Source organism: Amblyomma mixtum, chromosome 4 (assembly GCF_055824585.1).
Source record: "Amblyomma mixtum isolate Tamu chromosome 4, ASM5582458v1, whole genome shotgun sequence".
Taxonomy (NCBI): Eukaryota; Metazoa; Arthropoda; class Arachnida; order Ixodida; family Ixodidae; genus Amblyomma; species Amblyomma mixtum.
The window spans coordinates 136,360,869-136,377,718 of NC_143015.1; the positions used below are offsets into that span (position 1 = coordinate 136,360,869).

At 45.9% G+C, this 16,850-nt stretch overlaps 1 protein-coding gene across 9 annotated transcripts in view; it reads left to right on the forward strand.

Moving 5' to 3' along the window:
- LOC149348342 (uncharacterized) overlaps positions 1–8,666 on the forward strand; it is a 358,890-nt gene extending 350,224 nt beyond the window's left edge. Inside the window, exons 2-5 of one of the 9 annotated variants that reach the window (XM_089588082.1) lie at positions 1,228–1,772; positions 5,160–5,382; positions 5,653–5,730; positions 6,232–8,666. In XM_089588082.1, coding sequence (XP_089444208.1) covers positions 5,360–5,382; positions 5,653–5,730; positions 6,232–6,439 — 309 coding nt within the window. In that variant the 5' untranslated portion in view covers positions 1,228–1,772; positions 5,160–5,359 and the 3' untranslated portion in view covers positions 6,440–8,666. Of the gene's footprint in view, positions 1–1,227; positions 1,773–2,735; positions 2,821–5,159 lie in introns of all 9 variants that reach the window. The other 8 variants (XM_089588077.1, XM_089588079.1, XM_089588081.1 and 5 more) reach the window with 8 other exon arrangements.
- Positions 8,667–16,850: the final 8,184 nt, after the last annotated feature.

A 16,850-nucleotide genomic window follows, 5' to 3' on the forward strand; every position in this document is an offset into this window, starting at 1 on the left:
CCTTGTCAAAAGCCTTCGCGAAATCTAAAAATAATGCATCGGTCTGTATGCTACGGTCGAGGTTAGCATGCAGGGCGAAAGTGAAGATTGCCAATTGGGTCTCGCAGGAAAGTCCTCTACGAAACCCGTGCTGAGCCGGATGAAGTTGTTATAATCTAGGAGGTTTACAACATGGGAATAGGTATATGACATGTTCCATGATTTTGCAAGGCACACTGGTTAAGGAGATGGGGCGATAATTCAGTTGAGAGTCCTTTACACCTGATTTGTGGACCGGAATGACCCTCCCCACCTTCCAGTCATCCGGTAGCATTCCTGTTGAAAGTGATTGTGAATACAATAATAAAAGATATATGGCTGAAATGTTTTTGGTGTTTTTCAGTATTTTGTAAGATTGCAGAGTACGCGTGCGTTTACAGCAAGTGCAACTGCTTGTATACTGATGTCTGCATAAAGGAACCCATTAATAATTGCTGCAAGTCCGTCTTCATTGTTTGTCTCCTCAAGATGCCTGTGCATACAGGTCGGATTCCTCATGGCCAAAATTTAGTTTTCAAACGTCGCATAGAGATAAGGTAACCATGATTTGTCATTGATTCACAATCTATCAGGGCGCTGGCTGGCGACTGCAAGGTCGGCATACGGCCTCGGCCCTATGTTGGCAGCCAAAGGTCGGCCGGTGTGAGGCCAATCACCAATCCCGACCTCGGCCCAACCTAGTTTGCCAACCTAGGGCAAAGGTCGGCTAGGCCGGCTACCGACTTAGGGGCCGAGGTTGTTTTTTCAGTTGGGTTGGTGTTGCTCTCTAGCGGTATGACTGTAAAACAGGCTTCTCTGAGTTCTTGACCTGCAGAAGGCGACAGCAGCCAGGAGACAGTAAAGCCGCTGGCTTTAGGAGACAGTACAGACAAAGATTTTTTTTCCCTCCATGCAGTAAGGCTTAAAGGAATTATGAGAGAACCGGCTCGAGCTCTGGTTCTTCAAGCGGACGCTCGCCGAATAAATGAGAAGGGAAATAATTTTCTTTGAGCAGTGCTTGTTTCAGCGCAGTCACACATTTAACGAGAGCAGCGAATTCGGCAGAGCCATAAACGAAACGTCTAATGAACGTCATCTAAAGGGATCCTGCGTCAGAATTTCACTGCTCCGTGTTTCAGTGAAAGATAGCGCCGTAAAATCTGCTTCAACAACATAGATTTCACTCATTTTTTTTTTTCGTTGAACCAGTGCACCTGGCGGTGGCGCCTGAAGTGACTGCGCGTCTGCCCTGACTGCCCCTGGTGCCCCATTGACAGCCGTGACGTCAAACGTCTCGCCGCCGCCGCAACTCACATGTCTCGGGCCCTCGACCGACCGCGGAGTGGGCGAATCGATGGTATCGTCGCTTCGGCGCATTGAGTTTCTTGCGTTCGAGTTCTTTGCCCGATCAAAGAAGGAAGATGCCGAGGTACTGCAAGGCTCAAGGCTGTATGAACGGCGCGTTCGGCGGAGACACACCATGCCACTCCTTTGCAAAGGATGCCAAACTACGACGGATATGGATACGTGCGGCTCAGCCATCACGACCAACGTGGGTACCTGCCAAGCGCGATTTTCTTTGCTCGGACCATTTCATCGATAGCGACTATCAAACAAGTCTCGCTCTGCTGCGGACTTTCGGCATGTCTCTCAAACGGCGCCGCCTGAAGCCTGACGCTGTGCCATCCGTGTTCCCTAGAAACCGCAAGGGCGAAAGGTTCACCGCTCCTTTTGAAAAGAGGAGACGGAAATAGGTGCGTACGTGTTTAGCTTCGTAGCAATTGAAAAGCGAAAGAACTGTGCCGTGTAAAAAGACAGACCGATCACACTTCTCTTGAGCGCTTGAACAGTGCTTCGGAGCAAATCAAGTGAAAGCTTATTGCAGCTGCTTTGCTATGGGCTTTGCTTGAGCGCAAATATTGGCCTTGAAAGTCAGTAGCTGCCGTAGAAACGATTTATTTCCCCCACACAGCACCACTCGAGTGCTCTAGACAAGTGTTATCGAGTCTGCACAGCTACTATTAGAGAATTTTAGCACCTACGTACCTCTGGTATGGCCAACGGCGTCATGATTTGCCGTAGCTACCATTGCTGTGCCTGCTTGCCAAGCTCAATTTGCCGCACGGTTGTATTTACTGTAGTTAGCATGCATATTTACCGTACGCAAGTGCTAAAACTTTTGTCAATTTAGTGGGAATGTGTAGGTAGAGCTCAAAGGGGCCAAATCGTAACTGCTGTCACTTGTGATGTACTATCGCGTATGGTAGGACTTGCAACAAGCATCAGGTGTTGTGAGCTCACATTATGAAACCATGCGAGTCAGGCACTGCTGCCAAGTCTGTACATAGCTGCCCAGCAGTGCGCCCGCATACTTGATGCTGTGCAGCATCATTTGCTATTAAGCGGAAACCAGGATAAGGTGGCCACCAGAGTGTTACTTGTCATACGGAGTGTGACTGTGCATTTATTTTACTGTCTGTACACCTTTTCAACACGGGGAGCGCCATCTTCCAGTCAAAAGCCTCAGACCAAGTGGCAAGAGGCCAAGAATAACTTGCTGGCGGCGAGAGTAACGCACCACTCAATGTTGCCCATTCTGTCTGGACTGCATGGGAAGCTGGCATGTCGCTACAAGCCATGGCTATGAGTGCATGTATGGCGAGTGTGTGTGACTATTTTCCGCTTGACTGTCAATTTAAGTGTTGCTTCCGTCACAGATAAAAACTGAAAGAGGAGTCCTTTCCTATTCTGCATTTGTGAGGCCACAGTGGTTAGGATGGTCGACTACTGTGTTTCAACAAGGTAGATGACTTGGCAAGTTGGTACTGATTCATTCATTTTAAAACCAGTCAAAGGACAGAACATACAGAAGAGCACAAGAAGAGGCTCTGCTCTTCTCGGTGTTCCATCTTTTCAGTGGTTTTAAAATGAATCTGATACTGTGCTCAAGGATGTGGGATTGAATCCCTACCGCGGCTGCCGCTTTTGAGTGGGGGCGAAAAGCAAGGCTCCCATGTTCTGTGCGATGTCAGTGCACATTAGAGAACCCCAGGTTGTCGAAATTTCTTTAGCCCTCAGCTACAGCGTCTCATAGCCCGAGTCTCTTTGGGAAGTTAAAAACCAAACATTTGCATCCCACCGCATCATTAAGCTTCGCATGGCCTGACGGTAGGAATAAAAACTGCTCAAAAGCGAGTGGAGTGAAAAATGAAAAATGTAGGAAGAAGGTTCAACGTCGATGTATTGCTGTCTGCTCCTGTCAAGCTTAAACAAGTGTGTGCTGCGATAGAAAGGAAGAAAGTGTCGAAAAAGAAAAAAGGTTGCGGTGTCGCGCACACGGATCCGTTTGTCAACTGCCGCACGTGTGTCGTCTACAGCTTTCCCCTTTCCTGCGGAGCCCGCTACATCGGACAGACCGGCCGTTGCTTGAATAAGCGTTTGCAAGAACACAACAACAATTTAGATAAAGGCAATGACCAATCTTATCTTGTTACCCACTGTAAGGGGTGCGCAGTGATGAAAAGCAAGAAGAAAAAGTGCACTGCTTTGTTAAGCCAAGCAAAGGTGTTGTATTCTCGCAGAGATCAAACCACGCGGGAAGTAGCAGAAGCATACTTCATCGCAACGGAGCAACGGGGCTGCGTTAGCAAACCTTCGGTTGCTTTAAGTGATAACGAGATCACGTTTCTTGGCAGATTGTGGGCTTCGGGCGCACACTAGTTTTATCATTGTCATAGTTTTGTTTGTTCAATTTTGTTTTCATGATTATGCCTTCCTTATATACCCAGGTTTTCGCAATAAAGCCTTAGTTGTGAGATCAGCGCTTGTCCTGTCGTCGCCTTTACTCTTGTGTCTAGTCTTTTGTGCGCTGTTTTTCAACCATGAACCTATACCAACTCGCCCAACTTAACGTTCTACTAAGTCAAAAGCGAGGCTTTCTTCACTAGACGGACTGTGATACAGGCCACGTTATCCATGCCATAGCTTTATTCAACTCTAACATAGTGATTCGGTACACCCTTCTAATTACAGCTGAAAGCGACGACACAAGTTCATTACCGCTAGCTGATGCTCTCTGCTAGGCTTCATAATGGCAAGAGCATTATTTTCTTATTGACAGCGACATGCATGCCGAATATTATACGCTGCACAAAGCTCATCCACTCACTGCACTCGCTTACATTTCTCCGAAAGATGACGTGCATGCAGGAATCATCTGAAGTAGTCAGCGTCACGGGCATGGCAACTTTAAGATCACAAATTCTCTTTCTCGGCTTCTGTAGAAGTAAAAAACGATGCGCAGTATCGTGTCAGCCCAGAATGATGGTTTGAGGTTTAACATCTCAAAGCGACTCAAGGTGAGAAACACTCCGTATTGGAGGCGCCATCGAAATGTAACCTCCGCAGCTGGAATCAAACCTGCGTGTTTAGGGTCAGCAGCTGAGCATCCGCATCAGCTGTATCAGCCAAACAAGATGCAGAAAATGGTATGGAGTGAATATTTATTGCAACTAAACTGTATAAGCAGTCATCTTACCGCCGATAATAATAGGCCTGGTTGGCTGGGTCCCCGTCGCACATGACGGTGGAGTGTCAACAGCTGAATGCGCTGATGCTATCGACCAATCATTCACGCTGAACAAAACGGCCCGTTATTCATATATTCACAAGCGCAAGTCTTCTTCAAAGTCTTGGGGCACAAAAAATGCTCGTATAAGCATTGATCTGGACATTTTTTTTCCCCAAAACAAGGCGAGAAGTAACAAACCGCACGTAAACAATTGCAGACACATGAACATGGCGAACTTCTTGCAGTCCAATATGGCGTCACCGCTGGGCGTCGCCCTCGTCCTTGCTTCTCCTACCAGGGATTTAAAAATGGCAGCGCCCCTGGAGGCTTGTTGAAGAGGTCTATAAGGGTTTATGGTCTCAAATATATGAAGCACCATTTTGCGCAAATTACTGCCATCCCAGTTCAATTGTTTTGCCACATAATCGAAATGATTATGCTTTATCTGGTCTTATTTTTGCTGTAATATGCTTCCAACATTTACGCTATATGCAAATAGGGTGGTAAAGGCATGCATGTGTTTTCTACTGTCACAGAAACTTTCTGACTGATCATTCTTTTTTTAATGCAGGTCGTTGGGCAGCTCTTGAATGAGGACATGCGACAAACAGCGCAAGAAGCAACAGAGCATGCTGCCTGCCTCAGTGATGTTGTGCCTGAGCCAACTGGAGATTGTGGAGCTGAAGAGGAAGGGAAATATGAACAAGCTGAGCAAGTGAAAGGAATTCAAGGAGATTGGAGAGAAGGGAAAAATTATTCTAAGCCACCTGTATGCCCTCAAGACACTTCAGCAAGTACGTCCTAAGTGTCAGTCAGATACCAGTGCCAGAGTGTGCATTTCTCTGCTACCATGTATTTGTGCGTGTCATGTTGTAACCTAGGGCCTTCATTAATCTTTGGAACACCATTTTTCGTCTTCTTGCTTGCACTGGAGCAGACGCATGCGACTCATGCAAACACCATCAACACAGTGCCTGTTAACACAGTGCCTGTTTTTGGTGTTTCATGGCTTCATTAGAAAGGTGGGCTCTGAATCAACGTATGACAAGCTTTGTGTGTCGCAGGAGCATCAAGTTGCATACCACGCCCGGAATTGCTAGCAGATGTGGCAGTCCAAACATCAATAATTTGTCGGACCCTGGGTATGTGTCGATTAAATCGTGTGTCCTTCTGCATGGTATAATACTGGTTACCTCCTACCAATTCCTGACACTGCTACTTGTTTTGTGCAAAGCTGTGTGTAACAGTAAAAAAGGGTGACTGAGATATAACAAAAGGATAACAGCTTATGTCTAAAAGCAAACAGAAAAACATATATGTGAAGAAAGGGGTCATGGCATGAGTCAGTTTTGAGGGTAAAATCTAACAGTAACTGTGGACACTGTTCTAGTCAATCAGCGCAGCGCTTATTAGCCATGTGCTGTGCTTCTGTATAATGCATGTGCTTCACATCAGCTGTAGATAGCAACAGGTGGTAAACATTTTTGCTTGCTTGTTTTCTACTAATTCATGTTATACTTTTTGTGCAGTTTGCCAAACTAGTTAGGGTTCTGCCTTACGTAAATATGGAAAGACTAGGGCACAGCATTTTTACATCTTGGCTGTTTTTTACTTTTTGTTTCAAATTATTTTCGGCTGTGCAGACTACCGTCATTAATCGGTCGCAAGGTGTACAGGCATGCTGTTTTTAAATGCTGCGGGCTTCCTAACCAGTCGCATTGTGCCCTGACGTCCACTGAAACATCTGACGAGGAAGGTGATGGGAGACAGAGGAGTGATGCTACCTACAGGCAGAAGGACCGAAGTTCAGTCTTGAGCCAACTACAGTGGCTCATGAGCTCCTGGCTCTGAACAGGCGAGTGGCTGGGAAGGCACCGCCGGAGGATCGTGAGCGATGCCTGCTGGAAGGAGTGGACGCGCTGGCTAGGACGGCTTCCGGGAGAGCCGGCGGATATGGGTCTACGGTCAACAAAGTGGTGAATTACTTCAAAGAGAACGACATTCGTGTGCTGCAAGCCGACAAGGAAGGTGGTTTTGTGGTGGTTCCAAAGGGGGTTTATAATGAAAAAGCCTGTTGTGCCGTTGAGAAGAACTTTAAACCGTCAAAACTCAAGCCCGTGAAGGCCAAGTCAAGAGCCGTCGCCCTCTGCAATGAATTGGAACTGCAAAGGTTAGCAAAGTCTGTAATTGACTGCAAGGGCAAAAGTCTTCGCATGTTTTTTACAGCTAAGACCCACAAAGAGGATGTACCGTTCCGTTGCATTGTAAGCGAACGAGGATCTTGGCAACGCCTTGTGAGTCAGTTCCTCTTGAAGCATCTTAACCAGATTGGGGTCACTGATCCTTTCGCAACAAAAAACTCTTTGGATATCATTTAATTTCTTAAAGATAAGCAGCAAATAGGGTATTTCTTTTCTCTTGATGCGAAAGATATTTTATATTCCATTCCCCATAAGGAATTGTTTAAAGCCGTACAAGCATGCGTTGAGGAAAGTGGGGTTACGTCTTTTCACAACGCAGCTGGTGTGTCATTACATAATTTTATGACTTGTTAGAATTTTACCTTAATGCTACAGTGGTAGAGTACGAGAGTGGTTTGTTTATACAGAAGAATTGGATTTGTATTGGTTCCTGCGTTGCTCCGGTTCTGAGCAATATTTTCCTTTCAATGATTGATCAAAGTGTGAATCAGCAGTTAGATACAGATAAGGTATTGAAGGTTTTCAGGTACTTCGGCTGATTTTTAATCCTTCTAAGTAAACAGGGCACACAGCCCTACTTAGGCACAGTTAACGAGATTTTAAGAATTTTTAGTGAGAACAGAGAAGGATTGGAATTTACACAGGAGCAACCGGAAAGTGATAAATTACAGTTTTTAGACCTGGAACTTTCCATGACCAATGAGAGGATGTGCTGGATTTACCGCCCTCGTGCCCAGAAGGGATTCTTGTCTTATAAATCGGCACACTGTAAGACTGAAGCGAGCCATTGCCATGTCAGGTTTGAAGGCCGCCATTGCGAAGTCCTGTTGCCATACCAAGGAAACGAGCTTCCAGTTTCAGATGGTAAGGCTTCAGGATGCAGGCTTCCCACAGTCTGTCCGGACAAGTGTGGTGGAGTCCCTTCTTCATAGCATAAAAGGCGTGGAACAAAAGCAGCCTAAGCTTGTTGAGAAAAGAATTAAGCCAGAAGTGGTTCCCTACTCTCACCGCGTTGCCCATAATCTAAAAAAAGTTGCATCTAAATTTAAGGTTCCAGTAGTATTCTCCGCTCCCTGTAAGCTAGCCTCGTTGTGTCCTCGTGTCAACTCGGAAGAAAGAGGAGAAAAATCCTGTGGAACCAGACATACCCGTAGGTACGTGGACTGCAGTGAGAAGGGTTGTATATCAGATCTCACTCACATGTGGAAAAGTGTATGTTGGACAAACGGGGCGTTGCCTAAATAAGAGGTTGAGGGAGCATGATCGTTCGATGGGGACAGGAACAGGTTCGAATCTGCCTCTTCATTGCAAGGACTGTGAACAAAACTGCTGCCGGCCCATTCTGGAAAAAACCGTTGTTTTAGGTAGAGGCCATGATTGAGTGTCCCGTGAATTAAAAGAAGCTTTTTTGATCAGAAAAAAAGCCGCAAATGCTGTTAGCGATGCATCTATTTCCTTGTACAAAACTGAAGAATACTTTTCAGAAAGGTTTTCCTGAGTACGAGCATGTGTACAGGTGTTTTTTCCCTTCTATGTAATCTGAAGTGTTCAGCGCACAGGCCTTTTTATCAGGGTTTTCTTGCTTCACTTGGTTTTTTTACTGCATTTGTTATGTTTTTTTATCCAGTATCATATTGTTATCATCCTATTGGATTCCATTCAGTCATGCTTTTTTGGCCCTATACACCACGTGTCATGCTTTTAATGTTCTTTCGCCGCTTTTTATTGTTTTAGCTACGTCGTGTTTTTAGTCTCTTTGTCTTTTATCGCTTTTATGAACCTTTACATCATTCTGACGTTTGCTGCAGCTGATAGGTGGTGTGACGGTGTGCCTATATATTACGTGTTTCTTTCCAATAAAGGATCAGTTGTCAGTAGCGCGTTGTCCTGTCCACCTTTCTTGTGAGTGTCTTGTGTTTTGCGCTAACTTTTGTACGAAGAATAATGCACCGACTAGCCCAGCAACAAGTGTTACTTGAGTCTTTACAGTCTTTCAAATTACAGCAGCCTAAGGTATAGCCAAATAGAGATAATATCGTACAGCACTGACATAGCTTACTGTTTCAGAGATGTCTGTATAGACGAACCTCTGCCCCTTCAGGAAGAAAGAAAGTTCATGTTTGCATCTGCTCCAGGCGAGCTTTTCTTGAAGTGCCCGTGCTGAAAATGCACTTATGTCGACAAAGCCGTAAGTGGCGCTTTACTTCACGTCGAACACATTTGTCGCAACAGCCATGCTTGTAGTCGGGCAAATCAGTTGATGAACTAAAGAAAAACAGCTGGAAACTTACTGCTGCCAGCAGCAGCACTTTTTTCTGGCTGCAACATTGCTCTATTCCTTAGAGCATTGAAAAGCATCAGTATAGTATGTGGCAGCTACCTCCCATACTTTCCTGTTTATCAACGCTGTCTCATGCCAGAAATCACGAAGGTACGTGGAATCATACTCAGCTTTTTTATGCTAGTTGAAATCTGAGTTGTATTGGGCAATATGTTATTTTTTGGATGCAGGTGTGGACGAAGCATCGAAGTGACTTGCAGCCGCAGGCTCTGCATAAAACTGAAAGTCATCGTTCTGAACAAGGTCCTCCTGAAAGAGATCCTGAAGCGGTCTGCCTCTGTGCAGACCTTTGCTGCCAAGTGCTTTCACAGCACTATTATTTGGTTCGCCGCAAAACATATTTTCCACTACTCAAGCATGGCTGCTGGGTAATGAAGTGTACACTATGTAATCTTCTGTCACTTTTTGGGCATTTACTTGCTAAATGGTTTTCTTTTTTTTTAACTACTCTGCACTACAATGAGAATGGCTCACTAAGCCAAGCAGCTACCAAGGATGGGTCCAAAAGATGGATCGTTGGTCAGATACCCAAAAGCGAAAAAAGCAGCCATTCTTGCAGCATTGAAGACAAAATGTACATATGGTACTCGTCATCTTGCATACACCTGCAGCATCGCTTAGTTATAGTAGTTATTTCTCCATCCTTGGCAGGCTACATTGATGAACGCCTCGAAAATGCTGCCAACCTGTGTGAAAACAGCAGCTCTTACAAGCTTGCGATGCAAACAAGCCGGTGTGGAAGTGTCACCACATCTGAGCGCCATGTTCGAATATCCTGACAAATCCTCCCTTGTGGTGTCACACACAAGCTGTTTCAGTGTTTAGACAAACTATGTCGGTTTGGTTTATGGTGTTTAACGTCCCAAAGCGACTCTGCCGGGGTGATTCATCATGCGCTTGCTAAATGTATCATGTACAGGACATACGAGGGGGTACCCAAAAGAAACCGGACTATATTTTTTGGTCGGCAAAGCTTCTGTGGTAGCGCGTTTTGCCACTACGAGCGCATAGAACGAACATTCCAGTCAGTAAGCCGAGTGCCGTCGTTGAAGGAGGTCAGACTAGTTTAGGCACAGTTTTAGAGTGACGACTCTTTTGTGTGAATGTTGTTTTTGCAATGGCTGATGTTCGTGAACAGCGTGCACCGGTGAAATTCTGATTTTTGCTTGGAAAAAGTTGAAAGGAAACTCTTGAAACATTAAAAAAGACGTACAAGGACGATGCTATGGGGACAACTCAAATGTTCCTGAATCGAATCCTGAATCAAAGCAACAACCATGACAATGAAAAACTTCAAACTCACCTCGCCTCAAGAAAGCTCGTCAGGTGAAACCAAGCCTCAAAACAATGCTGATTTTTTTTCGACATGAGAGGAGTCGTCCATTGAGAATTTGTTCCGCCGGGGCAGACAGTTAGCTAGGCTTTCTACTTGGATGTTTTGAAAAGATTGGGCAAAAGTGTGCGGTGGAAACAGCCAGATTTGTGGCGGTCGGGTGACTGGTTTTTCCATCATGGCAATGCCCCTGCTCACACAGCCCTGTCTCTGAACAATTTTGGACCAAAAATGGCATGACCCCTATCCTCAACCCTCATACTCTCCCGACCTTGCCCCGTGCTACTCTCTTTGTTTCCTAGAATGAAAAATATAGGTGAATGGAAAGCGTTTCGCTGATGTTGCTGATGTGAAGAAAAAAAACGACGGAGGCACTGTCAAGCATCACAAATGATGAATTTAAACAATGTTTTCAAAAATGGAATGAAAGATTCGACAAGCGTATCATTGCAAGTGGGGACTACTTTGAAGGAGATTCTAGGTTTGTGCTTAAAATGTGAACAAATAAGTTCAAACAAAAATAAGTCCGGTTTCTTTTGGGTACCCCCTTGTACATATTTTTAGTTTGAGGTTGATTTATGAAATAATGTTCAAAGACTCTGATTAAGGACTGGTTTCATTGGCAATGCAATATGACCACGTCCCAAAGTAAGAAACTCTTGCAGACCTCCTATTACTAAGTAATGAAAGAACATGAGACAACAAATGTCTGGCAATAATAAAAAGAAATATGCATGAATAAATACACTACAAAAGGGAGACAATTAACGGCAAACAAGTTAAAATGGTTACACAAAGCCTAAAACACAATGTAAACAAATTTGCTATGTCAAGGAATGAACAACTAATGTGGTCTCAATTTACATCAGGTAATGAGTAGCTCAAGTGCACCAAATGGAAAAAAACATAAGTGCTGCAAACAAATGTTTTACTGTAGTTTTAAATGATGGTGGGTAGTGCTGAAAACAACAAATTTCAAGTTTATATGCTTGAGAATGATACCATCTCCTTGCTGTAGTTAGTTGCCACTTCAGGTAAAAATATATAATTCTCTGAAATGTGCATTTTTAATAAGCTATGCAGGTTACAGTGGGGTCTGCCTCATTTGTTTACACAAGAGACTACATTCCTAAGAGAGAAAGTTAATTTGTTTGCCTTTTTATCGGTGTTTTGTTTGTTTGTCAAAATAGCCTCAGCGATTCTCTGTTGCTGGTGGAAAGCATGTCTAAAGCAGTGCACAACGCAGCTTAGAAGCATGACCCTGTTGACCCTGTTCCCTCTTCCAAGCCTGCAGTGTATCCACCGTGTGAACTGAACTGCCCGTGGAGAGTTTACCTTTACTGCCTGAAAAATAAAGCTACAATTTGTGTAATCATCTATTCCTGGTGGCATGGCCTATAATAAATAACAGTTTTTGCAGCATTCGTGGTTCCCTTGGCTGTATCATTAGTACTTACTCATGCAGTTCCCTCTGACGAAGGCTGAATGGGCAATAGCATTCCTATTTCAGGTACTCGAGGTGCAGTACACCGTGACTGAGACAGTACAGCTGTAACAATGGATGTTTCTTGATGCATGCAGAGTTCTCAGTGGTGGTTTGTACATGTGGCTGCTCTTTACAGAATTCTTCTTTTTTATTTGCTCTTTCTTTATTTTACTCGTTATTTGCGAGTAAAAAATGTGCACATATGTATGCAAAAGCTCAGAATGAATTGTGTCGAACCTATCAATTTGCAAATTTTAATGCTCAAATAAACAATATGGTGCCTGCAGTGAATTAGAAATTTATTTATTAATCCGGCGAGCAACGCAGTTCTGTTCAGTGCAGCCCCACCGTGGTGGCTCAGTGGTTACGGTGCTCGGCTGCTGGCCCAAAGGACATGGGTTTGATTCTGGCTGCGGCGGCCGAATTTCGATGGAGGCGAAATTCTAGATGCCCGTGTACTGCGCGATGTCAGTGCATGTTAAAGAACCCCAGGTGGTCGAAATTTCCGAAGCCCTTCACTATGGCGTCCTTCATAACCTTAATCACTTTGGGACGTTAAACCTCAATAAGCCAAGCTTTTCAGTGCAGCAGGGCATCAAATAGTAGAGGGCAGGCCAGGTTTGAAATTGAATGAGCTTTGAGTATGTGCGAGCGCAGGAATGGGTGTATATCTGGTGGAGTTTGGGCTAGGGAGTCTTCTTTGGCGTGGATCACACAGTCGCCATTCACTCTAACCGATCTTGTTCAGCACTGAAAAATTGCTTACACCTGCTGTTCACTACGGAGAGAGAATGTGGTTCTGGAGGGAACGGAAATATGCTTGGCGCATGCTGTTTCCAGTGCGAAGTGGCATCATCACAACTACGCCAGGCATTGGCCAAGCTGGGAGGTAGGAGAGGGGGATTAAAAGAAGTTTAGGGTAAACACATGGATGCCTTTGAGAGGAAGATGCGGGAGAGTGCATAGCATGCAGCATATTTTGGACGTGACTTCAGCCATGCGCGTATGGACGTAGCCATGGACCTAGCCATGGACCATGGACCTTGGACTGGGTAGATCGGGCATTCCTTTGGACTCTGATTTAAAAAAGATGCAAACTATGTGGAACTGAATTCTGGATGCAGCCGCGGATGATTTATTTCGGACGAATCTGAATTGTTCGAAATTTCCCCACTGTAACGGCATACAAGTACTAGCACTGCGGCCATGGCCATTGTCGCGAAAAACATGGAAAGATCTTCTGTATATATGTGTTTTCTCCAATAAATTCAGTTGTTAGTCAGCACTTGTCCCGTTTTCTTTCTAGTCTGCTGTGTTTCGTGCCGCTTCTGCATAATAGTAGCGAAAAACGTTCCTCAATTTTTTTGTTGGTGATAAATAACGTTGCATTTTGTGTCGCATCATGTCTGAATTCAGAGCATACAGTGCATATGCTATATGTGGAAAACTTCGCAGTGTCAATGCAACATTAATACTGTACACAAACGTACATGGCAGGTTACTTATCATCATTGTGTTCGTTAGACGAGGTATTCTCTGAAAAGAGACGTGAGCATGGTATTAGGCAGTTCCTCCTCACAAGTACCACAATGCAAGAAGCACACGCGAGGCCTCTGGACTCGCGCTGCTTGAACTCGTTTTCTAACAGAATTCAAGATTCTGGGGCCTTGGACAAAACCATCACAAGGAAAGTGATGAGAGCGGTCCTGAGGTTCTTTAAGGACTCGGGGTTGTGTTGCCGTCTATAGACTTTAAGCTTTAAGTGTGTGCCCTCTGTCCCCTTGTCATATTGGTCGATGGACACTTTAAAAACTCATTTCGTTGCCGGTATTTTTCCTTTTTTTCCCCTTTTGTTGCCCTCCCCACATGTAGTGTAGCCTGCTGGCATCGCCTGGTTATCCTCCATTCCTTTCCGTCCTTGTTTCTCTCTTGTGTCTGTGCCTGCAGATGAATATATATAGTCTTCAATACCTGAGGGACAGGTTTTTGTCACTTGATTTCACCTCCGCACTGCTCTCTGCGCATGCGCGGCGTTGCTATAGCGACGGATACGCGGTTATAGGCGCGTCGCCTGCTTCGCATGCGTCTCGGCCCCGAAGCCGTTCGCGGGGCTGGCATGCGTCGCTGCACGTTTAAGTCACCTGCTGGAGCATTCTGCTTGAGCAGCGCTGGTGACAAGTGGAGTCATCTGCTTCCACGACGGCGTTAAATGAATACGCACGTGAGGGTTGCCGGATCGCATGACATACGACTTTGCAAACATAACAACAGTGACGGACGTCTACTCAAAGTCATCCCCGCATCTCGGTGCACGTATTTTTCTTTTCATTTGCATTTCTTTGCGGAGGGCAAGCACTCCCTTCTAGCACGGCGCGGTGCATAGCAGAAGCTTTGCAAAATAAATAATCTGTACTGCCTGTGGACTTGGCACTGTTATAAGAGTAATGCGAATGGCTGTGTCGCACACATTTATCCGTAGCGGCCACGTTTTAACCCTGGCGAAACGTAAAATGCACCCGTGTGTTAGCTGCGGATTCGCATTGGATTTCGATATGCCTTGGCTGTCGCTAAGCTGATCGGCAAAGCGACACGCTAAACCACGGACTAGCGGTTCGAGGCTGCGCTGACTGTGCTGCAAGCCACGCACTCCGTGCTGGCATTTGATACCTTCAAAGATGTTTGCGATGCATGCCGTATCAACTGACTCGACGACGCAACCACTATGTGATGAGACATGCAGCCGTGACAATTCACATGCACGACTATTTTAAACTATTAGAACTATTAGTGCTCCTGTCTAGAACAGCATAGCCGTATGAGGCCGCAACGCCGCGAGAAGCAGACGACGCGCCTCTCTCCGAACGATGCGCGTGCACAGAGATCAGTGGGAGGGAGAGGGTGATGAAAACGCCGCCACCCCAACATGTAGACTCCCAGTGCAACTGGTTTTAGTCCGTTTGAAACTGCGAAATAATACTAAAAAACTCGCACAGGGTGTTTTGATTGTACGCATTGCGATCAGTGCCACCTGTCCTGTCGGGCGGAAACGTATAGCTACAAAAGGCGCATGGAGGCGTATTGGTCGCTACCGCAGCCGTGGCCATGTGTTTGAGTGCTCGCCTCGGCTTCGGGAGGTCGGGGTTCGATCCCCGCGGCCTCCGGTCTACCCAGCCGGTCAAACCAATGGGAACAGGCGCGGTCCCCCGACCATAGCGCTCGGCCTTCGAGGAGTGCACCGCTTGGGAAATGTAGCCTGTGCCTCAAAGTCCCGTCGAACGTGTGGGCAAGGTACGACTGCAGTGGTGGAACCCCACAGTCGGAGCACAACTCAGCTTGCAGACACCTCAGCTGCACGAAGACTCCAGGACTCGAGGAATGCGATGTGTTCGCAAACAAACCTGGGAGAGGTTGTACAGATGTGCCGTAGCACGTACACCCCTGGAGGCCCCTTCCGAGGAGGAAGGATGAACCATTGAGCATTACGCAGCGGTATTCGATCACTACCGCGTGCAGCTCCCGCGGCTCATAGGCGCGGGTGTGCATGACGGGTGGCACACCATTGGTAAAGGCACCTTTTTTTTTCTTTTTGCGGTGCTTGGTGTCGTATAGTAGACTATGCCGAACTGTACCGCAGAAAAGAAGAAGAAAAAAAAAAAACCTCCGTAGCTTCCAAGTGTATCAAGGATACACGAAGGTATGATCGTGCAGCTTAGGCCCCTTTTTTGCAATGTCTTGCCACATTAAAGTGTGTGGCGTTTTATTCAAGGCAAAATGGCTTCGTCGGCTTCTCGGGAAAGTAGAAGACTGACAGATAACTGCACACACACGACGTTCGCCGTTCTCCCTGATGCTGTTTTAAAGCCATGCAAAAGAGCTACATCACCCTCATCTAGTCTACCCTTGTGGAGAAAAAAAAAGAGTTCAGTGTTGTGAATTGTTTTCCAGCCAGCTGCCGTTCAAGTGGACCCTGTGTGTGATTATGTGACATGTGATGCGGTAGGTTTCCTCAGATGAGAATTTGTGCTTTCAGCTGTTGCTTCTTCGAGGTGGAGCAAATAGAGAAGGCGTAGATTTCGTTTTCACTCCGGCTTTCTCTCTTTTTTTTTTAGTTGAGCATTAATTCACTAACGCATAGTACGACTCGCTGGTTTTGTCGCACCGCGAAGAATCCCGATATGGATACACGGACAGCGAAGAGGCGAAGGGGCACACAGACGCATTTGTGTGCGGATTTGCCTCTCTGCCGTCTTCGCATCTGTAATGAACCCACTAGCCTGACAAGTTCTGTTGTCGCGTGGTATATCTCGCGCTGCCCTCGTCGTTTATTTCGGCAATGCTTTCAAAGTCAGCTTTGTTTTGTTGTTCAGGGCATGTATGGCGGTTGGGCTCCTAAACCCCCGCTCCGGTGTGGCGGTGGTTCCGGGTTCGAACCCCGGACCAGGACGAATTTTTCTTTAACTACGAAGTTTCTGAGAAAGCTGTATAGCTTTCCTTTGTAGCCGTATGGCTGCGCTTGGGTGGATGCCAATGAGTAATTACTCCCTTATTAGAAATCTACTCCACCTTGGGGGATTCCCCTAAACATTTGACCAACACTCTTCCCACTTCGAGTTACTGATCAATTCGCTCTCGCCCTACCATAAGCTTGCCGTCCCGGTTAGCTCAATTGGTAGAGCGACTGCTCCGGTGTGGCGGTGGTTCCGGGTTCGAACCCCGGACCAGGACGAATTTTTCTTTAACTACGAAGTTTCTGAGAAAGCTGTATAGCTTTCCTTTGTAGCCGTATGGCTGCGCTTGGGTGGATGCCAATGAGTAATTACTCCCTTATTAGAAATCTACTCCACCTTGGGGGATTCCCCTAAACATTTGACCAACACTCTTCCCACTTCGAGTTACTGATC